The 25,057-nt window shown below is 45.2% G+C and overlaps 1 protein-coding gene across 1 annotated transcript; it reads left to right on the top strand.

Annotated features, from left to right (window-relative positions):
- Positions 1 to 297: 297 nt before the first annotated feature.
- Positions 298 to 24,988, top strand: eif2ak3 (eukaryotic translation initiation factor 2-alpha kinase 3). The gene is made up of 18 exons (XM_028395836.1): positions 298 to 923; positions 9,188 to 9,317; positions 15,390 to 15,584; positions 15,702 to 15,832; positions 16,032 to 16,299; positions 16,381 to 16,546; positions 16,629 to 16,754; positions 16,913 to 17,035; positions 17,129 to 17,358; positions 17,518 to 17,630; positions 18,668 to 18,790; positions 19,181 to 19,330; positions 19,569 to 20,115; positions 20,471 to 20,644; positions 20,735 to 20,908; positions 20,990 to 21,091; positions 21,662 to 21,724; positions 22,438 to 24,988. Exons 1-18 carry the CDS (start codon positions 601 to 603, stop codon positions 22,618 to 22,620), a joined length of 3,321 nt encoding a protein of 1,106 aa, XP_028251637.1. The 5' UTR covers positions 298 to 600; the 3' UTR covers positions 22,621 to 24,988.
- Positions 24,989 to 25,057: the final 69 nt, after the last annotated feature.

A 25,057-nucleotide genomic window follows, 5' to 3' on the forward strand; every position in this document is an offset into this window, starting at 1 on the left:
ACCAATCGCGTTACGTTCTTAACGGAAATACCCCTCTCATTGGACAGCCCATCTCGCCGTTCGACCAATCACGGCTTCCTCCACGGTACGCGACATCGGGGGACTTGTTTGCGTCACCTTAAAGTGTGGCATGTGAGAAGTGCGCATGCGCCGCAGTGACAGAAAGCGATTTCAGCCAATCGGGTGCACTGTTTTGGAGGCGTGCACGCTCTAAGCCCGCCTCTTTGAGTGACACATCTTTGATGCAATGGTGTTGTGCTTAGTGTGCGACTCTAGGGGATTGACAGGGAAAGGAGCAATGGCGGGCGGTTTCAGGAGTTGTTATTAAATGTCTGGATTTTACTGTCCAATCCTGGTGTAGAAACAAGGCGGGACCTAGCGTTACCAAGGCAAGTCCAGGCTAGTATAAAGGGAATAACATGGTTACCCAGTGGCTGTTTATGTTTACTTAAAGAACGCACTCGAAGGGGCGGTTAGCAGGAACACAACGGAATTACCCGTTTCATCACCGCTGCACTTTTCAGTTTCTTTTTTTATGTTCAGATTTACACGGCCAGTGGCATGTAAATCTCATACTTCACTAATGTGCCAGTCTTACAAATGGAAAGGGGGCTTCACTTTGGAAGCGTGAGCATTTCCCTGGTGCTCCTGCTGTTGCTGAAAGCGCTCACCGGATTCGGGACCTCGCAGGCTCAGGGCTCCGCCATCGGCACCACCACCACCACCACCACCACCACCACCACCACCCAGGTTTCCGTGGAGGCTTCTGAGGAGGATGGTGCTCGTGTGATGGAGCGCGGCTTGGAGAACGTAGGCACCTCGGTCATCGGAGCGGACGTTACCGTGGAGGACGATGACAACGGGTCCGCGGGAGAAGCCGAGGAACCGTATGGAGAAAGTAACGGAAGCGTCCGACAGACGAGGTAAATTTGACAAAACTGTGATTTACAGCAGGGCTAGACAGTGAATACTTTCAGTTTAATGCTCATATGTTGTGGACGACATTAAAAATTAAAGCTACGGAAACGAAACAGCTCTTAAAAAGTGTTTTATTTAATGCAACTAGCTCTGTTTAGCTAGCAAACTTGAAAGCATGCACACACAAGTACGTGTGTATCCCTCCGCCCCTGCGCTCTGAAGTTGTCAATCATAAACTATTTCAACGTGTTGAAACTCCTCATATTGTCTCATGTTTTATTAGCGAGCTGTCAAAGCCCAAAATGATGCACATTTAGTTTGATTAGCAAGTTTGAGTACGTGTCCGATAATACCCGCGGAATCGTGTTTAAAGTTTGAATGGAAAATTGCATACAGTGCTGCCTATATGCGTCACTTTGTCGACCCGTAGAGATAATAACGTGACAGCTCACATGTATGAAGTGGAAAACAATGCACAAAGTCACTTATATACACATGCATCCTCTCACCGGGTTGAGGTAAATTATGAAGTTGAGCCATGTGCGCAAATGCGCCCAACTTTCCTTCTATGGAGACGCTGTAAACCACAGATTTAAACGACCTTTACAAATACAGAATGATGACGATAAACCAAGTCTAAGGTTTGATCGTGAAGTCAATACATTTGTTTGCATAGTAGTAAGTGAAAGGCTTTAGAAAGTGGACTTCAGCCAGGCATGTCGGGGCAGCACCCGCTCCACCCGCTGCACAGCGTGGAGCAGAAAGTTTGTGAGGCAGGATGCAGAGATCCTCCATCACACTGTAAAGACTGTTTCACACAGAGAAGAAGGCGCATGCTGTCGTTGGAAGCTGTGTTGTTGCTGTCATTGGTCCAATGGAGGTCTCAGAAATCTGAGATCACATGTATTTTTGTTTGTTAGTGTGAGAGATCACTTACAATAACATGTAAAGAGAGAAAGCTGTCTCATCAGTTGACACCAGAGATAACATCCGCTCCGGATCTTCTTCTGATCACCTCCCGAGTGTTTTTTGTGTAATTACACACACAGTTAGAAGTTTTAGAGGTGGTACCCCTGTTTCCTGATCGGATCCTCTGATCCTCAGACCCTGGATGCTTTGGTCACAGCTTTATGTTTTGACATATTCCCAATTGCAAAGACGTGTTGCTCCGCTGAGAAAATCCCCAGGATGCTGCCGATCCAAACTTTACTGCCTCGCACAGACCACATGCTAACAGGATCCTGTCAGACCTGCTGCTGCTGCTGCTGCTGCTGCTGCTGCCCAAACCGATGTACACGTCTTGGTGCAGTGGGTAGGGCATTGATTTTGTCTTCTTGATAAACAGTAGGTTTGACGCCCACCTTAGATGTTTTTTGGCGCAGTGTGTTCTCCATCCTGTTCCTCTGTCTCTGTGTGTGTTTTTTTTTTTACCAGGACCATCACAGATACTTTAGACTGTGATAGAGCTTCTTGAATCATAATTATTGCAGCTTCCTTTCGTGTTCGGGTCAGTCCCTAAATTATTCTCTGTGTTGTATTATAAGCACGGTTTTCAGTGGGGATTGAACGCCTTGTTAGAGTCCAGCCTTTTGAAGACTGCTGGTGCTGTTTCTGACCTTAATATCACGACTTGATGTTACTTTACGTGCTTAATGGGGGGGAAAGATGGAGCATTTTCTGTCAACTTCTCTAATCTTAAAGCTCACTTTAAAGTTTCCTGACAACCCCCCAAAGCATGGAGATACCATACAATCCCCCCTGATTCACAACAGCGAGCCACCGATCAGTCAGACTCGGTAAGCTCAGTTCAAGAGGACTAAGGTTTCAGTTGCATATGTGACTTTGAAAAAGACAAATAAGAAGGTTTCCACATGGTGTTTACACCCAGCACGGGGCCAAGGGCGCAGACTTATCAAGGTAGAGTGTATATATATATATATATATGAAATAACAACAAGAGGAAAGCGAAAGTAATTAGCCGAGCAGTGTGCTCTGGTAGAAGCGTGCTATTCCCCTGCCAGTCACCTCAGCTGCTGCAGGAAAACTCCTGGTGCTGGTCACACCCTGCCACTGCTCGCTCTCTCTCTCTCTGCCTGCGTTTGCTGCTCTACACTCTATATTTCCCTTACTGTGTCACCTGCAGTCTGTTTTCGTCTGTTTGCCGACACCTATTCGCTTCAAGTCATCTGTTATCCATCACTTTTTGCTTGGAATACAATGTTTTCTCCCAGTTTTTTTTAGCATATGAATAAACACAACAACACGATAACAAACAACGTAGTAAACAAGATGAAGAATTAACAAAGTCGCTGCCAATGAGCAGGTGAATTATTGATTCACAAGCCTGTCTGTCAAACAACAAGGATGACACAGAAACTAAACAATATTTTATTTTCAGGGTCAAAACATTGTTTACACCATATCTGTGTGGAGTTCTGTCTCCCCTGCATGTGTTCTCTTTGTCTCTCGCTCTTGAATTTAGCCTCTCTCTCATCTTACACTTCGTCTCCTTCCCTGTGTGCTCCCTTACCTCCTTCACACATTGCTTTTTAATGCCATCCCCAGAGGATATACCCTGCTACTGTACATACATGCTCTGTTTCTATCCGTCTTCAAGCTGCTGAACTTTACAAGTGGCACAAGGAATCAAGCATACTTCTAATGTTTCTCTTGAAATCTAAGGAAAATAATCCTAAATGTGAAAAAATAAATGGAAATCCAGCAGAAAGTGTTTCACATGTTTTTTTTTAGGAGAACTTTCAATGCTTCCAAATCAAACAGACCTGTGATAAGTGGCACCCTGTGACAATGAAACGCCCTTCGTTCTATTTAGGCTGGAAAGGCAACGCTCAATCTGCTGCTTCAGAAGAAATAATAAGTATTTTGACCTTTGTTTTTGGTGCAGAATTAAAACCAATTAAGCACTTTTTCCACTTTTTGAAGGATCTTGATAACTTTGTGGTAAACATAATGACTCTCACAGCCCAGACTGATTTGTGTTTGGAACGAATGGACCTCCATTGAAATAAAAGAAGAAGAAGAAGAAAAGGAAAAGAACCTTTTTGTTTTCTTCCAAATTCATTTTTTTGGAGTGCGGCACTTCAAACACAGACTCTTCTAAACATTTCATGTGGACAGCTTGAAGAGCAGTCAATGTTTAGATGTCAACATTTTTAAGTTTCTGTCACTTGTTTTTCTTTAATAACTCCTTCCTCCTCCTCCTCCTCCTCCTCCTGTATCCTGTAATCTATAAATATTCCAGATGTTTGCTTTGATCGGGCTTTCAGTTCGTGACGGGAGCTCCTGTCGTGTCAGCTGACAGCTGTCGCCTCACCTTTAATGCCGTCTCCTTCATGGTATAAACTCCGCCGTGTCTCGGCGCATGTATAGACGTATATGTGTCTGTGTACATCTGTGTGTGAATCATGCATGTGACGGCGCCGCTGCCAGGTTTGACACCTCCGCTACCAAGCGCTCTGCTGGGACCTCCTGCACCTTAGGGAGCACTTGGAGGTGAGAGGAGAGAGGACAAGCAGCTTTGTTTGAACCTACTACCCCCCACCCCCCCTCCGGGCCCTGTAGCTGCAGCAGCTCTTCTGGGCCGCCGTGCTTGCAGGCTGGCTCCCACCAGCCCTACTGCTTAGCAACAGCCAATCAGACCAGCCGGGCGACTTGTCGGCCAATTGCATCAGAGAGACGGGCTAGTGCTCAGAATTTGAGTTGGCCACATGGGTCTAAGCTATAGTTAGGTAAAGGATGGGATGGAGATTTTTGGGACGACAGAGTTTATGTTTTTTTTTTCTTGCTGCACAAAGTCTGGTCTGTGTAACCAGGGAGATGTTGTGCGTTTTAATAATAGACTGTCCCCAAAATAACAGGTCATCCTGCACAAGTTCTAATTGACTCAGTGTTTCTGAAGCTTATATAATCTGTATTTTATTCTCCTTTTTCTTATGTAACCATGTTTTTATTCCAGCTTGTGCTTTTTTTTGTGTCTTTGGCGTAATTTCGTAAGTTATTGTTTGGTGAGCGGGTTCCGAAAATTTGATCCAACGCTTGTTTTGTGAATCTCTAATCCCAGACTTTTGAGTTCAAAGTAAAAAAAAATACCCAGTGTTTTTGAATGTGATTATCAGTAGTGAATGATTTTAATAGGTCAGTGGCTATTTTGGTAGGACCCGTCTTGCAGCATTGCAGTATGGGTGGGGCAGAGGCAGAAAGGTGTGAGAGAGAGACGGAGACAGAGAGAGAGAGGAAAGTAGGGAGAGAGGGAGGGCAGAATGAAAACAGAGTTAGCTGGTTTAGTTGGTATAAGACCATGCTGCCTTGTTTTCACTCTCTGTGGCTCCTCACTGCTTAGCAACAACGAATCAGATCTGTGGATCAGAGCTGCGTCTCAGCCAATCGCCTGGCAGGAGTGTGGCGCCATAGAGTTTGGATTTTACCACGTGTTGAGGCGATAGAGTTTTTTTTTTTTTTTTTTTAATGCTGTGTGTTTTTCCTGAAGTTTTTTTTTTTTTATCACCACGCCCTTTGCTCTGTGCTGCGGTGATCTGCTGCAGTGACCCTGGTGGATGTGGTGCCACTCAGCTGCTGTGACCACAAATATGATCACTTGTTTATTTAACCCCTTCTGAGGACAGTTATATAAACGTCACATTAAGCGGTGTTTAAGTGCTGCTGTTATGTCATCTGTGATGATCAAAGTCACTTCAAGTGAGACGTTTCTGCCACCTTTAAGAGTTGAGTTTTTTTATGTGTATTTGTTGCACACGGTTCAGTATTCATGTGTGTCTTCTTCTACCCCATGCACACTTGAAAGGAATGCACTTGACCTTTTCTTGCGGTGCTGGGTGCGGCCGGCTCAGAGCTGCATCCATAACTTTCTCCCCACGTGCTCCCCATGCTCTCGTATTTTTGTTCTGCCTCTCGCTGGCCGCACGGTAAGCTGAGTGGCAGCTGCGCGGCAGCAGAACTCCACACTCCAGTGTGCGCCCAGCCTGCTTGCTGTTGCATGGTTACAGACTGTCCTGCCCCATCATTGGCTCAGAGTCTTCCGAGCAGCCCGCACATTGGCCAAGCAGTGAGTAAAACAGAGCTTCCATTGGCTGCTGGGAGAGCGGCAGGCTGTCGGGATTGGTCCAGCTCAGCGGCTCCCGCTCCTTGGAGACTGGAGCTTGTGTAAACATCCTGGTTGTTTCTTTCAATGGGAGAGTGTTTACCAGCAGCCTCAGTTTTTGCCGGTGTGTGCAGACTGAGGCTGAGCGTCTCTGAGGAGCAGAGTCTGGTGAGAGCGAGGCTAATTGGCTCCCTGCTCCGCTTTGTGATTGAAGAACACAGTCTGCACTATCATGACACTTTGACAGCATTACAGGCACGGATGCTAACAACCCTCAGTCTGCTGGCAGCCTCGCTGGCCTGCCTCCGTCTTACTTCTTATTCTCCATACAGACGTCTTCTTTAGCATCCCTCATCTGCTTCATTCAGAGGCAGCAGCCCCACAGGCTACATGTTATCTCTTTGGTGACGAGCAGAGCTTTGGTGTCTCAGGGCTCAGACGTGGAAAATAAATTGCCCTGAGTGCTAAATGATACAGCGGGGCTGTTTGTTTTGTTTCTGTTGTTGTTTTTTTATGTTTTGAATTAGTGCTATTTTTGTAGCTACCCACGCCTTTCTCTGCTCCACCACTCGTTTTCTCCATTACCATCATGGTACCTAAGTTGTAGTGTTAAATGCCCCCCCCCCACTCTATTCTCATCTTTTATCTGGAGTACAAAGAGTGCACAGCCGCCCTTTGATCATCTCCCTCTCAGAATGAAATTCTTCTATCTCTTGCTTTCCATCTCTGAAGTTGAACTCGGTGCTCTCAGTGACTTCTTCCTCACTTCTATATTCACAGCATGACGTGTCTGTGTGCGAGGGGGGGGGGGGGGCGGCCGCCGAGTGAAGGCCGCCAAAGCTTCCACCCTCTCAGAGAACCGACTGCTTAGCAACAACCAATCAGCCTAATATTTTTGGCAGGGTCTCGTAGCCAATTGAGAGGGTGAGAGCGGGCTTTAGAGAGAGAGTTTTTATTGGTAGCTGGGAGGAAAAACAATGTTTTTCTTAGCGCTCTACACACTTCAGTGCGGATAGTGCTGAGAGCAGATTTGGGGAGATAATCTTGGCTTTGATGGAGCTGAAAGACACACGGCCCATTACTGTTAAGTGATCCTATTTGCATTTTTATGCAAACTTCCAGCTCCAGTTGAGTTGAAACAAGTCGCTGGTGTAGAGCTGCAGCTAACTAAACTAAAATTGATTAGCACCCTCAGAATCACTGTTTTCTGAAGCTGCAGCATCCTCGAACATGCCCCCTTTCCTTTCATGTCTAAAGACTGTTCAATAGTTCAAATGGATAAGGTATTATGGCGAGTCGATAACTACTCAGCTGCTTAGTAAATTATGGATCCTGTGTGTGATGCTTTTATTAAATATACTGGATGATAGCTGTCAAATTGAACATAAATGATTGATAACTTCAGATGTTGAAGAGGTTAACTGTGTTTTGTCAGCATGAGAAAGTGAACAGGTGTATCGGTGTATTCTACCTCAGCCGTTTCTGTGTAGTTGCCCTGGAGGGATGCAGTTTAAAATCCCATGAGCCCCAGTGGCCAACAGAGGGAAGCTGCTCCGGTCCCAGCTGTGTGGAGGTGCTCAGAGACGGTGTGTGTGTGTGTGTGTGTACTCAGCAGAGCCTCGGTGGTTAAATAAAGCTAAAAGCCCCGTTGACAGCATCTCCTCCAGACAGATACAAATCAATAGCAAGGATGTGGCCCTGCCGGAGCTCAGGACTTGATTGACAGGCAATGCGGCAGAAACTCTCTTGAGTTCAGCGATGGGTGGGGCTGGACGTCTCACTTGGTTTACATCGGACTGTTACTAGAAGAAAAGGGAGAAGTGTTGACAAATTCTGCTGTGTGGGCACCGAAGAATCTGTACTTACTTTCTGGTGGAGCCACAGAATTAATCAGATGGGGAGAAAAAAAAAATGAAAAAAAATCCATCACCACAATACTATTTAAAGTCTTTTCTCAGGGGTGCAGCACAGCGGTGCTGTTGGAAATCGTTAGCCCATACATCATGTAAGAAAAACATGTCCACCCCCTGCATCTTATTTCCTCCCAGACTTAGATTTTACCGCTCATTGTGTCTGCCAGCAGTGAATGAAATATTAGGGGAGATGTATGCACTTAAATTCTAAAAAAAAAAAAATGAGGATTATAATAATCCAAGTAATCTTTTCAAGTGAATGCCAAACATCCAACACACTTAGGATGGGATTTCATATTAGTTTATCCTTTATAGTCGGTAAAAAGTGAAATTACACAAGTCTCTGAAGACGACATGTACTTTTATTGATCGTTCAAATGATAAAACAGCATCATTGATGGTAATTAGTTCAGTTTTATTGCCTTGTTTTAGCTTTTATTTCCCTTTTTCATTGTATTAAAACAAAATAAGACAATGATACACAAGACTGATCGTGGCACAAAACATTTAAGGTTGTTTGTAAGTTGTGCCAGTTATTATCACACTTTCAAACGACTGCCGTGTAGAATACCAGAAATGAGCAATTAGTACTTAAATGTAAAACAGTCTCTCTAGAGCTTTGAGCGTGGTTTGACCAGCATCACATCAGGAGCAACACAGCAGGAACTCTCTGGCCGTTTCAGAGCAGCCTGCTCCTAGTTCCCACCTCTGGAACTTCCACCACAGCACCTCTTTTAGAGCTCTGCAATGGGGTAAAGCAGGCTACTTTCGTCAGTGCAATTTACTTTTTTAAAAACATTACGGCGGGGGGGCAACTGTAACTGGTTAAAGTTTGGTTCCTTTTTGGTTAAGCTTTGGAGATTCACTTAAGTAAACCATATGGATTTTTAATTTTTCTTGCTCAGTAATATCCACAATATTTGAAGTGCTGAGCAAATTGATGCTCTGTGAGTGATTATGCGCCCTTTTTTACCGTATCACTGGTTTGTGCTGATGCCTGGTCTGGCTTTAATAATCCTCTTTAATCAACATGCCACCCAAACGAGCTGACGGGATGGTGTTTGTCATGGCACAGGTGTGCTGCTGGCTGCTGCTGAAGGTCACCCCGGTAGCCAAACAAAGGCAGAACAAGTGAAGGAAGACATCTGCACCGCTGCCGAACACATCTTTGTCCTCTAGTGTCTGACTTTGCGATGACATTAGACTTAACACACATGGCTCTGTGCTCTGTCCTCAGGTCTCTTGTGATCATCAGTACCCTGGATGGGCGGATTTCAGCTCTGGATCCTCACAACCAGGGCAGGAAGCAGTGGGACCTGGATGTTGGCTCGGGCTGCTTGGTGTCCTCCAGCCTCAGCAAACCTGAGGTAGATCAACACCTGTGCTTAATTTAGTATTTTCTATGGAATTTAGACCTAATTTTCAGCAGTCTTATTATGACAATATTATTCATTGACTTCTCTTGTCTATCAAAGTATGTTCCCGTCCCATGAATAAGAAGGTAAATGCTAAACAAGTGAAGAGCTCCAGGGATCTGTCAGCCTGTTATTCAAATGAATACAGGCTTTATTGGGTAAACACAGAGGTCAGCTACAGCCACTTACACTGGTCAAAAAAGCAAAGTTCATTTAATTAATATCTGCAAGTAGCAAGAGTCCTGACATGTCAGCCGGAGGTTAAGGATGCGCTCCGTCCCTCCGCTCTTTCTCTGCTGTAGACGGCAAGACCAATAATTGAACTCGGTGCACTTTGATCAGTCAACCAAGGGTTGTTGTTGCTTACATACACCCCAGACATGTATGTGTTACACCCCCACATGAATGTGAGAGTGGCTGTTTCGCCTGGAGGATTAGCCTCTTTGTTGACTGCGGTGGTTTCACACACACACACACACACACACACACACACACACACACAAGCACAGCGAGACCCTCGTCTGTACATATATATAGAGAAGCTTAACCGCCCACACCGACATGCTGAAAGTGAAGTGTAGCCCAGAGCCCGACCGGAGCGCTGCTCTCAGAGATACTTGCTACAAGCCTGCTTGTTTTCATTCGACTTTGATGTGGACTGGCTCTGTGTGTGATTTTCGCCCCAGAGAAAAAGCCTCTGATGCTAACAAGGGTCTGGGTGGCTGCTGGGATCGGTTTAATATTAGTCCTGCTGGTGTGCTGCGAGGGCATGTTTGAATGTAAGGAGCTCTCTAGCACGAGCGCATTCTGCTTCATTAGTGTTGGGTAACAACAAAAAAAAATGCAGTTTAGAACTAGTTGAGGAAGTTAAATGTTTCTGGCAGGTGGTGTTTGTCCCAGAAGGCCCGGCTCTGGCTGTGATGGATTGTTTTCCCATATAAAATAGACTAGAGTAGAGTTGATGGTGGGCAACACAAATAATACAAAAACAACAAAAAAAGTTAACAAGCAAAAGAAATAACGACTATGAACACACTCACTTTATTTTACTGTAAAAGACAAAACATGTTGGTTGAAGCACTGATTGATTCACAGTCATGTGAATATTTGGCAATATTACCAATAATGTTGAAAGCCTGCCGATAATAAATGAAATGCAAATAGAGTCTGGTGCTTGGGTTTATTTCCATTTTTATAAAATCAATTATCAAAGAAAGTCAATTTAAATTGATAATGATTATAATGAGATTATAATATTTAAGCTCTCTCTACTTGGGGGAAAAAACACCCCTGCTTGGAGTTCAGAGGGTTAAAATGTATAAAATGAAAGTGCCAAATAAGCAGTTTAAATCCAAACACAGCAGCTTCGGGGTTTCTCTCTCTCTCTCTGTAATAGAATTCCATTCAAGTTTCTAAGAACCTTCCTTAATAGGGGGTAAAGTGGCTCTCGAGCATTCCGCTGAAAAGTCTGCGCGCTAAACACTGCAGCGGCTCACTTCACTGATTAGCAAACCTACAATTAGAAGGAGGGAACAAATCAGCGGCTTTAATGTGAAAGAACCGCCGTCTGAGAAGATCCGAATTCATTAACCAGTTCTTTTTATGTTTTATTTTCCTGTGTCCTCCGAGGTTATGATGTAGAGAACCCCTGAAGGTTCCTCGAAGCCCTTCTATAGTAAAGAGCGCCGGAGCGTCTCCACTGACTTCATCAGAATGTGATTTTGACCTTGAATATTAAGTCGGACGTCACCGTGCTGAATTAAATACTGAATTAAAAGAAACTTTCCTTTTCAACATTCCTGATATTTTGCTTTTGCTTACATGTTTTTTTGTTATTTACACATTTCTAAGTGCCAAAAGTGTCTAAATATAAAAATGTAAAAGTAATGAAGTTAGTGAGACTCAACAGGAAGTGCCCAGGAATCCATAGACACACACACACACCACCACCATCTGCCTGTCATCGTCCTGTGTGCTCATGTTGTGACAGACGAGGCTGGCGGTGTTTGTGTGTTTGTTGTGTGTTTTCACCTGTTGGCTTTCATTTGGCTGACGGAGCGGAAGGAGGAGAGCCGCCTGTCAGCCCTGAACCCAGTGACTCGCTGTGACGCCACTTGTTATGATTGGCAGTGACTGTGTTTTATATTCACGTACTTTACGTAAGTTCCAATCCAGCCTTGCCCTCCCTGCCCTCGGTAACCTGGGATGCCTGTCTGGGTTCATGTGTCTGTGTCTGTGTGTGTGTGTGTGTGTGTGTGTGTGTGCTCCACCCCCCCCCCCCTCCACCTGCCTGCTGAGCGCTTAGCAACGGTTTCATTGGTGCTTGCTTGGTCCCTGAGCCACCAGTCTGCTCAGTGATCACAGGCTGGGGGGGTCGGTCTGCTGCTGCTGCGTGATTGGCTGGCCTAAACAGGCCTGGGCGGAAGCAGCCAGTCACCTACTGCATCCCAGCGAGTGTGTGTGTGTGTGTGTGTCTGTGAAATGAGGGACAACACAGCCACAAACAGCATTGTCTGCAGAAAAAAGGAGCCATCACTTCAAAAAGCCAAGAGTTGCTCCTGGGCGTTAGAGGCGGAGGGGGGGTTGAAGGTGGCGCGTGTATGGAGTTTGGGGGGGGCAGTGACTCATACTGGAGGGGGCGGGGCTAAAAGGCTGAAGAGGAGATGGGGGGGTGGGGGGTGATTAGGGAGGTGAGGTAATGCCTCAGACCACAGATGATGTCATCACATTAATAAGCGATACACACATGCTGACTTCGGGATACACATTCCTGCATACCTCTGCTGGCGCGCAGTGTGAATGAATGAATGAATGATGAGGAAATGAGATTGATCGCTGCGCAGTGATAAACGATCGATCTCCTCGCAGCGTTTAATGGGACAGGCAGTGATTCTGAAATGAAAGTGGCCAGATGGACAGAAAGCCGTTTCTTCTTCTGGTTCTTCTAGTTTTTGGTTTTTGTTACCGTCCCCCGTCCCCCCCACTCCTCCTCTGCCACCTTAAGTGGAGCAGTAGCCTCGTGGGCCGGCAGCAGCGGTGTGAGAGGTGACACTGTTTGACAGGATCGCTGGAGCGTCAGCAGCAACACATGCAAACACTGAAACACACAGCTCCCCTTCTAAATCTACACACACCCGCCACTCTCATCCCTCAAGGGTGGGACATGATGGCGCGATCAGTAGCATCAAATAATCATCATTTGGATGAACGCCTCCATAATGAAGTACAATAACGGGAGTAATGAACAGCCTCATATTACAGCTACAAAAACATATATTAATCCACCGTCTGACCTCACGCAGACTGAAACCGACTCTTTGAAAAAATTTATAAAAATAAAAGAAATTTATAGCAACAGAGAAGGAAAACATTTGTGCTTTTCATTCAGAATATTTTTTTAACTTCTCGGCACCCTTTGAATATTTTATTTTATTTTATTTTACTCCACAAGTTTATTTTTTTCTATTTTATAAGAATAATAAGAAACATGAAACAAGGTTTAGAAGACAAAGACCAGAGAACAGATGGAGTGGGGGTTCATATATGTTTACCAACATCAAACGTTACCTTTACTGTGTGATGATGGAGGAGGGGTCGTCCTTGTCAAACTTTGCTCGTTAGAATAACGTAATCTAATAAAATATGTATATTTATTATGGCATTATTATCTTTTGAGTGTTCATTTAATTGGTTTTATTTGACAAAACATAAGCAATCTGAATGTTTGCATTCATTTTTTATACTTTGCTCATTAAAGTCTGGATATCCTAAATAATAGAAAGTATACATTTATCATTCATTTCAAAATCCATCAGCTTGGAGTCCTCTCGGTCTGCTCTTGTTCTAATCACTAAATTCTGCTGCTTTCCCGGTGACTGTATCGATAAAAGCTGTCAAAATATGTCAAAGAGAATCATCCTGCGTGCCACAAAACCTTGATATACGGAGTAAAGCTCTGCTTAGCTGAAGTATATAACGACGCTAAAGGCTTGTTGAAACAGAGGTGTAGTTAATAATTCACCACCAAGCAGCCCTGCTGAGCTTCTCGAGCCTGTGATGGTAATGTTGGAGATGAGATGAGATGCGCAGTAAAAAAAACTTGAATGGAGTTTGAATAGTTTGAACTACAGAGTGCAAAACGGACTTTTCCTCTGAATTTTTAAGCCAGAGCTGGGAGCTGAGTTCCCACCGCAAAACCACCATGTTGTTGTTAGCAACCGGTGTTGGGAAGATTACAGTGGAAAAGTAATAGTTACAGTTACCAGTTACCCTGTTATAAATGTTGATACATACCCTTAGATGTGTCTTCAAATTCGACATGAACTGTTTAAGATTAAGATTAAGATTAAGATTAACTTTAATAATCCCCGTTGGGTTGATGCCGACAGCATCTTAATCGCACTGTACAATAATATGATGGCCCTTATCTGCAGCCTGGGTTAAATGCTTTTTGAACCTCCAACACCATGAATGCATTCTTCTTGTCGCCATTGTTGCTCTCTGACCTGACAAGGCGAGCAGGCGACCGATGACAGGAGAACCAGAACTCAGAAGTGTACCGGCATGCAGCTTGCTGCTTTGGAGAGAGGATGCCGTCATGAAAAAATTATCAATAAATTGTGAAAGTTGTTCCTCAATCAAAATTATAACCATGAAATAATCTAAAAAGTAATCTAATTACATACTGATCTTCAGCAATGTAACTTTTTTATTTTGCTTCAGTGGAACTTTGATCTTGTGTAAACTCTGCCACATGCAACCAGGTTTTATTTTCTGATGTTTGATGGTTATTGATTATGAATATATTGTTTTCATTTGTATTAACTAGGAGAAAACAATAAAATAAAATCTGCATTCATGGTGCACACATTTTAACTTTGACACTAACACTGGTTTAATACAGATTAAATACACATCACATAATACCAGCATATATATGTACTTATATGTGGCTTATTATGGAGGTGGAGGACAGCTGAACGAAGTCAAACTTGTGTTAAGACTCTGGAGCAGATCAGAGGCAGGGATTAAGGCATCAGGAGCAGGATGACTCACCCACCGCTCTGAGTATTTCCCCCTCTGCTGTAAACCTCTTTGCAGCCGCAGCAGCAGCAGCAGCAGCAGCGTGGTGTGATGTGATGGTCAGATTGTTCAACCCATCCTCCTTTCACTTGCTAAATTTATCCTCATCTTGGTCTCCACACCAACTCTTCTCCCCTGTCCCTCCCTCCCTCCCTCCCTCCCTCCCAAAAAAGATGACATCAGTGCTGCTCCTGGCTCGGGCTCTGTGGTAAATCATTCTGCACATTGTTCTCCCTCCTGGTAATTTGTTTTAATCCAACACAAAGGTCCCACAGATCAGTCAGAAGTCTGACCCCAACAGAACCAGCAGAGCAAAGAGTCCGTTATTTTGTCACTGAACAGTTGATTTAAATAAGTCCGTCACAAGTTGGGGACCCAAAAAAAATCAGCTGTCCTTGTTTATTGATGACTGAAGTGTTTAAGGACACCATTGAGCTAAAGCCATGGAGGTTAAAACAGGATTAGGGTCAGGTTTTTGCGATGATGTCATCCTTTCTGCCCCCCTACAGTGAGTTACTCACACACTTTAACAAGCATCACACTTGTTAAAGATCCAGGTTAATTACTTAGGCTCTTAGTTGTGTAATGGTCCCGGTCTGTGGATTGAGTCCAAGTGTGCGGGGGCAGAAGCCGCTGTGTGGGCCGGTGTGTGTTGGAAAGCGCTGCCGTCTGTGTGGAGTGTTTTTGTGTTTGAAGCATTGTCCTGGCCCATAAAGAAACTTTTCAACACTGTAAAAGCCATCAGACAGGAATAACCCTCCATGTCTCGTACATTTACCAGCTTCATATAATGTGTAGTTTTTATCATTTATCTGAATCTATATTGTGATGTTTTACTAAACGATCAGTTGCCGGTCATCAATTGTGTATACGCCTAGCTTTTCTATCACTTTAGCAAACAAGTCAAACAAACTATTAATCAAAATGATGTGTTTTCTGCAGGTGTTTGGCAATAAGATGGTCATACCTTCACTGGACGGTGCCTTGTTCCAGTGGAACCGGGACAGAGAGAGCATGGAGGCAGTGCCTTTCAGCGTGGAGTCCCTGCTGGAGTCGTCCTACCGCATCGGAGAGGACACAGTCCTGGTCGGGGGGAAATCGCTCACCACATACGGCCTGGGGGCGTACAGCGGCAAGGTGTGTGCAACGTGACGGTGTTTTATTTGAACAAATATTTGCCTCTCATAACTAGGCTGACACAGTAAAATTATCCCTCTTAGTAATTCTCTCCCCCGCTGTTCCTGTTTCCCTCAGCTTCGCTACATCTGCTCAGCGGGGGGCTGCCGCCGCTGGGGGGAGGAGGAGTTGGAGAGCGAAGACGTGCTCCTCCTGCAGAGGACGCAGAAGACTGTGCGAGCCATCAGGCCTCGATCAGGGATTGAGAAGTGAGTTTTATTCAGTCGATCAATCCGTCATTGTCTGTCATCAGGGAGCAGTGACGGCAGAAAAGAAACACAGACACACCATTGACCCCACCATTGTCAGACGTTTTCAAGAAACTCTCCAGCCAGTCGGAGAACTTTTGTTAATGTCACGATCTAAAGAATATCAGACACTAATTATATATATTTTTTTTATTACAAGGTGGAACTTCAGTGTAGGAAACTTTGAGCTGAAACTTCTTCCGGAGATGCAGCCTGGAATAAACTTCCTGGAGGGAGAATTAGCCGGTGGCGACACCTGGAAGGAGAGTCAGCGGGTCATCACTGATGACCCAAAAGAGAGAGAGCAGACGGCAAACCAGCAGAACCAAAATCAGAATCTGGACCTCGTCATCAAAGTGTCTGTGCCTGATTGGAAGGTCATGGCCTTCAGCTCCAAGCCTGATGGACAGCTGGTGTGGGAACATCAGGTAAGATTCTGCGACGTTTCCGGGTCCGAGTTTTAACACCTCGAACCTCTCGACTCATTCTGACGCACCTCTGTTGTGTAGTTCTGCACACCCATCGCCTCAGCTTGGCTGGTGGGCGGCGGGAAGGTCACGCCAATCAGCCTGTTCGATGACACTGCCTACAGCAACCAATCTGAAACTGATGAAGACGAAGAGGACGATGATCCAAGAAAAACCAGAGCTTCCGCAGAGTCCAGTGTTTACCTAGGTGAGCTGTTTTTTTGTGTTAACATGTGTTGCTGTTGTTACACAGTAAGGATAAAGGTTAAACTCCTTTGTCCGTTTTTCAGGGATGTTCCAGGGGCAGCTCTACCTCCAGTCCTCGGTGAGAATCACTGAGAAGTTCCCCTCCAAAGCCATTGCGTCAGAGAAGGACATCATTCCACTCCCAACTGTCAAATGGAAGCCGCTCATACGTAAGTGTGCACTTGAAACACAAGAAGTGTTCGATCTCACATCGACATTGCAATCCCTCAGGCTCAGGGCTTTGCCGTTATTCAAGTCTCATAGTGTAAGTCTACCCTTTGACTGAAGAGTCTTTCTAAAGAACCTCTTCATCTTGTCCTTGCTTTAGATTCTCCGTCTCGGACACCGGCTCTGGTCGGCTCTGATGAATTCGACAAGTGTCTGAACAATGACAAATTCTCCCATCAAGAATACAGCAACGGCGGCCTGTCCATCCTTCAGTACCCATACGGTGAGAGGCTGATCATCAATACATGCGTACTTGAGACATATTGGACGTAAACCCGACTGAGCAGCCTCTGTTTCTGTTTCTGTTTTTCCGCAGACAACGGCTATTACTACCCTTACAGCAAGCGTTACAGAGGGAAGCGTGACGGCGCCATCAGCGTGATAAAGGTAAACCAGGCAGGGGGTGACAGCCGCAGGAGGAAGGACCCCGTGCTGCTGCTGCCCTGGTGGAAGGAAATCATCGGCACCATCATCTTCTGCATCGCCGCCACCACCTACATCGTCCGCAAGTTCTTCCACCCGCCCGCCCCTGTCACCTATGTGAGGGTAAGAGCACAGACGCCAGGACAAAGTCCTCTTTGGAATTCTAACTGTTCATTCTATAGGAATAAATGATACTTTTCCACCCTTTGAGAACACTTATATACATATGTTAAATAATAAAGAACTTTTCCTTATTTGCCATCCTCCTTCTGTGCCCCAAAGCAACGCAAAGAGTCGGAGACACAGTGCCAGACAGACAGCAAGTTTGACCTTGAGGTTGTGGAGTCCAAAGAGCCGGTTGCCATGGAGACCCGTTCCAGTGAATATGTGTCCAGGTACATCGTTAACACGCTGCTAAGTTTGATCTTTTTTTTTTATTTTTGTTGGTTGTAAGCACTCAGGAGAACTTTGCTTCACCACTGTGCCAGAAATTGTTATCCTCACACAGGCCTCACTCTTTCAAGGTGTAGCTACAGATTCAGCACTGTTACCATGGTGACCAGTGGTCTTCCAGCCTGTCTGGATAGGACCAGGCAGAGATGGGAGATGGGAGCCTGCAGTGGTAGTTGGTAGTGCATGATTGGGTAACTCAGCTTGCTGATATGAAAATGACCTTGCAGGCCCCACCCCGCCCATCTGCCACAGGGTTACGGTGTCACTTTACATCACTGTCAGGTCACAAGTTTTTTTTTTTTTTTACTTTGAAGATCCAAAATATGATCAGCAGTCATAATTTATGAGCTGCTCTAGCCTGATCGATGAACTGCGCATGTTTACATGCGTGAGCTGAATAATGCCACCAGAACCTGAGCAACAAATCCAAATCAAATGCAGATTCTGTTTTTCCTCTTCGTCTGGTGTCACCACTTGTGCATCCTCTCCGTTTTGATCCATGCCACAAACACCCCACCCGCTGCCGCTTTCCTTTAAAATCTGCTGCTGCTGCTGCTGCTGCTGCTGCAGTTCATGCAAATGACTTTTGCCCAGGAACTTTCCTTAAATAAAACTGGCGGCTGTTGCAGCAGCTGGGGCAGACATAGAGATGAGGAAGTGAGGCCTGAATCACATGTACCCACACACTTCCTAATAAGACATCCTTCAATCCCCCCAGGAGACGGAGCAGGGTTGTTTCTGCCGGGTGGAGGAGGCTGAGTCTTACTCAGCAGCAAACAATGATTTTATCATTATCTCTTCCCTAAAACATAATGATGATAGATGATGTGTTTAGACCTGCGCTGGTTACCTGACACGGCCATCCATGGCCTTCTGTGTAATCACATTTTACTGCTCCGTAAGCGTCCTTGAGGACAGTGAATTCTACCTTCTGTTAAATTACCAGTTGCCAACCAGAGTGTCTCTTCTCCTCCACCAGGTACCTGACGGACTTCGAGCCGGTGCAGTGCCTTGGCCGCGGGGGGTTCGGCGTCGTCTTTGAAGCCCGTAACAAAGTGGACGACTGCAACTACGCCATCAAAAGAATCCGCCTGCCCAATAGGTAGCTCACGCTGGCCAGACTTCCAATCTGGAGGCTGTTAGCGCTTCCTTTTTATCGCCGTCTTCTTCTTTAAAGCTGTTAGTCTGAGTTATGTAAGCAGCATCCTACTTAGGCATAACTGACGTTTTGGAACAAATATGAGCCCTGCATGCTTATTTACACTGACAGGCATGGTGATGTAGTGTTGAGCCTCAGCAGCCCTGCATGTGTTTGCTGTTGTTTAATGATGCATCGCTAAGTGCATAAGCTTATTGAACTGTCGGTGTATTAAGGCCAGCTTTATTCTGTCATTACTGTCAGTTTGTGCAGTGAAATCAATATTTTTCTGCTTGATGAGGAGGTTTTTTTTGTATATATATCTTGTTAAATGGCAGTTTTTCTGTCACTCAGGGAGCTGGCCCGTGAGAAGGTGATGCGTGAGGTGAAGGCTTTGGCCAAGCTGGAGCACCCAGGGATTATCCGCTACTTCAACGCCTGGCAGGAGAGCCCCCCCGAGGGCTGGCAGGAGGAGATGGACCAGAGGTGGCTGAAAGACACCAGGTGAGCCAGGGGGGCTGTTAAAGCCTGTTATCCTGTGCAGCCCATCAGGTCAAACATGCCACGAAGTCTGCCTGGAGTCCTGTTATCTGGCACAAGACACTTGGTCTCTGACAAGTAGCACGGCGCAGATTTAATGCGCTTGACTCACAGATGGACAGTTTGTGTTTACTCCTTTGCTGTAATTTGCTTTGACAGATGAAAAGCGAGCAACACTAAACGCCTTTGTTTCCTCTTTTAGTGCTACGGACTGGCCAATGAGCTTCCTCGACCACATGGAGGCGCTGTCAGTCAAAGTGCCAGTCTCCAGCTCAGTGTCCCCCGTCTCTGGGCCTAAAGCAGACACTCTGGACACATCTGTCAATGAACACGCCCTCCTCTCCAGCAGCGCTGGCAGCGCTGTCGGCTTTGACGACGGAGACCTGTCCTTCCAGCCACTGCTCGGCCACGACAGCCTGATGTCCGAGCGGGACAGCCAAGCGGACCCGGATGCCTCGGACACCCCTCACTCCTTTGAACTCTGCCCTCCTCGTGGCCCCAGCGACTGCACCTCCTCTTCCTTCGACATCGTGTTCGAGGATTCGGGCTGCGACCGGGATGCCGACGCAGACACAGACTCGGGCTCCAGTGTGCCAAGAACGATGAAGGACAAGAACAGTTCGTCTTCCTCACACACCAGACGACAGGAGGCCGTCCCACCCCCATCCTCCACACCTCCTCGGCCAAACACTCTCACCCTGGCTCTCCCCTCCCCCCCCCCAACGCAGAAAACCCTGCCTTCCCCCAAGGTTGGTTAATGATCAAAATAATATCTATGTACTGAAACACTTCTCATGTATGTGATCAGTATCATCACTATAACTTTTATGTTCCATAATAGTTGTGATGATTAAAAATAAAGATCCAACTCGACACTGTTTTTAAAACTTCATTGATTCATGTAAACTTTCAAAAACATGTTTGATCCATGGTACTATTGTTTGATCTATAGGCTTTAATTAAAAATATATATTTTTTTCTATATCTTTAATTAATGATTATAAATATTTCTTTCTTTGTATTTGCTTCTTAAGCCGAACAGTCGAAGAGAAGTCTTAGTTTTGAGCATCGACGGTGTGGTTTTAACAGACTTCCTGTCTCCAGGTGTACCTATACATCCAGATGCAGCTCTGCCGGAAGGAGAACCTGAAGGACTGGATGGCTCAGCGCTGCCAGCCGGAGCAGAGGGAGCACAACCAATGTCTGGACATCTTCCTCCAGATCGCAGAGGCAGTCGACTTCCTGCACAGCAAAGGCCTCATGCACAGGGACCTCAAGGTAAAGGCTGCTCCATGCACTTATGTAACGCTTTCATCTGTTATGAACATGTAAACATACCCCCCCCCCCCCCCCCCGCTTATCCTGCAGCCCTCAAACATCTTCTTCACCATGGACGACGTGGTGAAAGTGGGAGATTTTGGCCTAGTGACGGCTATGGACCAGGAGGAGGACGAGGACATGCCGAGCGCCCTGACGCCCGCCCCGCTACTCACACGCCACACGGGTCAGGTCGGCACCAAGCTCTACATGAGCCCGGAGCAGGTGAGGGAACACGGGGACAGATAAAGTGTGTGCAGATAGTGCATAGACGCTAAATCCCGTCTTTCCTTTTTGTCCTCGCAGCTCTCTGGAAACTCATACTCTCATAAAGTGGACATTTACTCTCTGGGTCTGATCCTGTTCGAGCTGCTGTATCCTTTCAGGACCCAGATGGAGAGAGTGAGGGTGAGTCAGCAAACACATGGGCTCATAATCATGACTTCATTTTCTTTCCTTCGTTTAAATCCCAAAACTGTTGTTATACGGTAAATTAGCCTGTAACAAGACTTTAAAACTGGCAAGCCATGATTAGTCACTATAATTCAGAGAGTAGTTAATTGTGTTTATAACACTGACTAACTTGTGAAGAAGATAATGAAGAATAAAATGTTTTGTTCTCATGTAAAACTCACCCAACCTCAACCATTAGAACGTGGGAAGTGATTCACTTTTTCAGATTATATCCAAAATTCATCTCCAGATCAGAATGTGAAACATTAGTATTAACACAACAACAAATAGAGAAGAGTAGATAAAAGATTTATTATATATCCTACTTGTGTTTAGTTTTTAATCTTTATATTATTGTCCGAATAAGAGCTCGTTTTCCATGCGATCGTTCACACACAGACAAACAGATGCTGTTTTCCTTCTCAGCGGCGATCAGCCATGAAGTCTTTTGTCTTAGTAACAAAGAACCCCCTGATAAGCCATTAGCGCGGCTCCGCTCACAGGTGTTTACGTCCCTCTTTGCAGACGCTGACAGAAGTGAGATCGCTGCACTTCCCAGAGGTTTTCTCCAAAAACAACGTCCAGGAGGTGAGTGGCCCTCTGCTGCCACCTAGTGGCTGGTAGTGTACACTGCACCCGAAGGTAACGGAAAAGGAACCCAAGTTACTTGAGAACAAGTGGTGGAACACATTTAAAGAGACACATACACACAGAGATGAGATTTAATCCCATAATATATTATCAAGTCAGTAACAGATTGAGTGACCCGGTGTAATCCACCTAGAGAGTCGCATTTCCTCAGTTAATCCAATTAAGCAGAGTGTTATTTCATTGATTTATTTTGCTTCTAAATCAACTGATTATAAACCTTAAAATACCAAAACCATTAATTTTCCACATCAAAAGGTACAAAGCAGCAATATAATTTGAGACCTTTAAATTTGTAGGTTTTTTGTTCATAATCCAGTACAGATTATATATATATATCATATTTATACATGCTTAAATGTTCACCTACATGTTTCTTAGTGCCACAGTTATGGGGCCATACGTTGGTGTGCAGCTGCTTCCATTGCCTTGTTTACCTGTTTACGTTGTAATGAGATTAACATAATCCCACAGCGTAATCTGTGATTCTCCAACACTGGAAATACCCTCGCTCTCTTATCCCAGGCTGCCTACTGTGTTCCTATGTATAATATGTGTGTGCAGGTGTTGTTGATAGATGCTTCTGTGTGGTGTTATGTGTGTATATATATATATATATATGGTGTGATGTAACGGCGTCCCTGTTCCTCCAGCTGAACATGGTCCGCAGCATGCTGTCACTGAGCCCCGGCGAGCGTCCAGAAGCGGCTGAGATCACGGGGACCCCCCTCTTCCAGGAGCTGGAGCTGCCTTGCCGACTGGCCATGAGGCAGCGTTCCCGCACGTACAGCGCCTCTTCGATGGGCCGCCCCTCACGCCAGACATCGACTACCTGAAAATCCCATGAACGCAATATGTAACCCCCCTCCTCCCCCTTCCACGCCACTTTTTTCCACCCCCGCTGTTATCCTCCTGCTGGTCTGCCCCCCAAAAAGCACCTCAGCCCCCCCCGCCGGCCACCACACACTGCCTCACACAGAATCACTTTAAACGCCAAGAACGACAAATGTGCCGGAGTCCATCCGCACAATCACTCTACTTGGTAAACACACACGCTGTTGAGTAATCGCACAACATCTCAAATTGTTCTGTTACGTTCACAGCCGGACTCTGCTCAAGTGGTACTTCCAGATAATTCTTAGTGGGCATTTAAGAAATGGCTCTGAGCAGCAGATACAGGCTGTGTTTACAGCTCGGCTCCTCGTTTATGTCGCCTGTGATTATCATAAACAACTCCTCACACATGACATCATCATCTGCTGCTTAGACGCCATTTGCTGACCCGTTGAGATTCGATCCCGGTCTGGTCACAACCTGCTGCATGCTCCCAACATTCAAAGCCAGTGTTCAACTCATCCACGCTTACACCTCAGGTATCAAAACCAAGAGGACACTCCAAAGGGGCCTTTTGATGCTTGAGCATCAGTCTATCTATCTATCTGCTAGTGATTTGTGCTGGTCACTAGTGCGAGCACTGTCTGGTGTTCTGACACCCAATATGCCTGATTTGGTAGACCAAAAAAAAAAAAGAGAGAAAAGACCATCTTTTTTTCCTATGTGTGTGTTTTTTTAAACTGAGAGAAGGTGATGTATTGCATAGAGAAGAGTTTATGAGTCCTGCATCAGATAAGACTTGCCTTTAGAAAGGGGCCCGTGGCCTCCTCTGAATGAATGCAGAGCTTTTTGCATGTATCTGAGGGGAAAGTGAGGGGATGAGTGTGAGTTTGTTATCTTGAAGCCAGTACTTGGACGCAGTTTTTTTTTTTTTTTTCTGTGTATACATTTTTCCACGATGACTCTTGAGGTGCTCAATCAATTTTCTAACACCTCCTCCTCTCTCTCTACTCTCTGTACATACCTGAAGGAAAACCCTGTTTATACCCTTTTCTTCTGTTATCCTGTACATAATCTAAGGCCCCGCTGCTTGTAAATGGCTTTTTTTTTTGTAACATAGTGTGAAATACTGTGAGAGAGGGAACAAAAGAGGAGACGAGGAGATCTTTGCCATTAATGAATAGCTGAATGTTACAGCGTGACCTCCGGAGACAGATGATGGCGGTCACCATCTTTGAAATGATTCTCAGTGTTTGTTTTCACATGTTTCGAGGAGAACCTGCAGGAACCAGAGTGCCATTTGAAAGTCAGTTAAGTGTACTTTTTCTGTGACTGATAAATCACCTCACTTTTCTTTTTTTTTTTTGCCGTTATGCTTTAAAAGCATTCAGCCGGTGTTCCAAGTGAAGCACAGAAAACCCTGAGTTCTGCAGGAACGCAGCATTTTTCAGTTCAGATACTGTTGTACCCCCCCGTGCTGCTCCGTCTGCTGCAGCGGGGGCCTGGACCTGATGTTGGTTATGTGATCCACATAAGCATCGTTTTATGTGCATTAGAAGTGCTGGGAGAGTCACATGACACACACACACACACACACACACACACACACACAGCTAATTGTAATGTGCTTTCAATGATTGTACTTTTTTCTAAGAATTCTTTTCTTAAACAAGCGCAGTTTTTGATTATTCTGCAGGGTTTTTGGATTACTGTAAAGTCTGACGTTCGTTCATCCCTCCATTTTGGCCGCTGAGGTTGTTCTTTGTGAAGAAATGATCAATAATTCTCATGATAAAGGTGGAAACCGGAGACTTTGGTGTGTAATGTCCTCAAATTAGAGGGGGAAAAAATGTGAAAATCTCCTGCCACACATCCAGACAGAGCTGTATAGAGGTAGTTACTAGTGTCCTTTGACAAAAGTAACATATTTTGTAGAATTACTGTTAATATTTAATTTTCATGAAGTGATTTAAAGTTGGATTTCAGGGTAAATCCTCTCCTACAAATTGATTTTTTGTTTGTTTGTTTGTTGGTTTTTGCATTTCCAGACTAAAATGTGATGGAGGAGGAAACTTTCACAACTTTAATCACCCACAGTAGTAATGAAGACTTTGACTTTGTTGAATCGTGTTTATCTTCCTCCTCCTCCTCCTCCTCCTCCTCCGTTCAGACTCCTCCTCTGGACATAGACTCCCATGACTCCCATTTCTCTGTCCATGTTCAATTGTAAATATGTTTATTTGTTTATTTATGTTTTATGCCGTGATCAATCCTTTTTTGGGTTGGTGTTATGAATGCGCTTCATGTGATGGAGTGCATTGAAATATGACTTCTTATAAGTCTGAATTTAATAAACTGTTCTATACCGTTTACAGTTTGGTGTCTGTGGTGTGCAGTCTGTGTGGCGATGTGGGAATTTGCTCATATTTACGCCCCAAA

This window comes from Parambassis ranga, chromosome 22, assembly GCF_900634625.1.
Source record: "Parambassis ranga chromosome 22, fParRan2.1, whole genome shotgun sequence".
NCBI lineage: Eukaryota > Metazoa > Chordata > Actinopteri > Ambassidae > Parambassis > Parambassis ranga.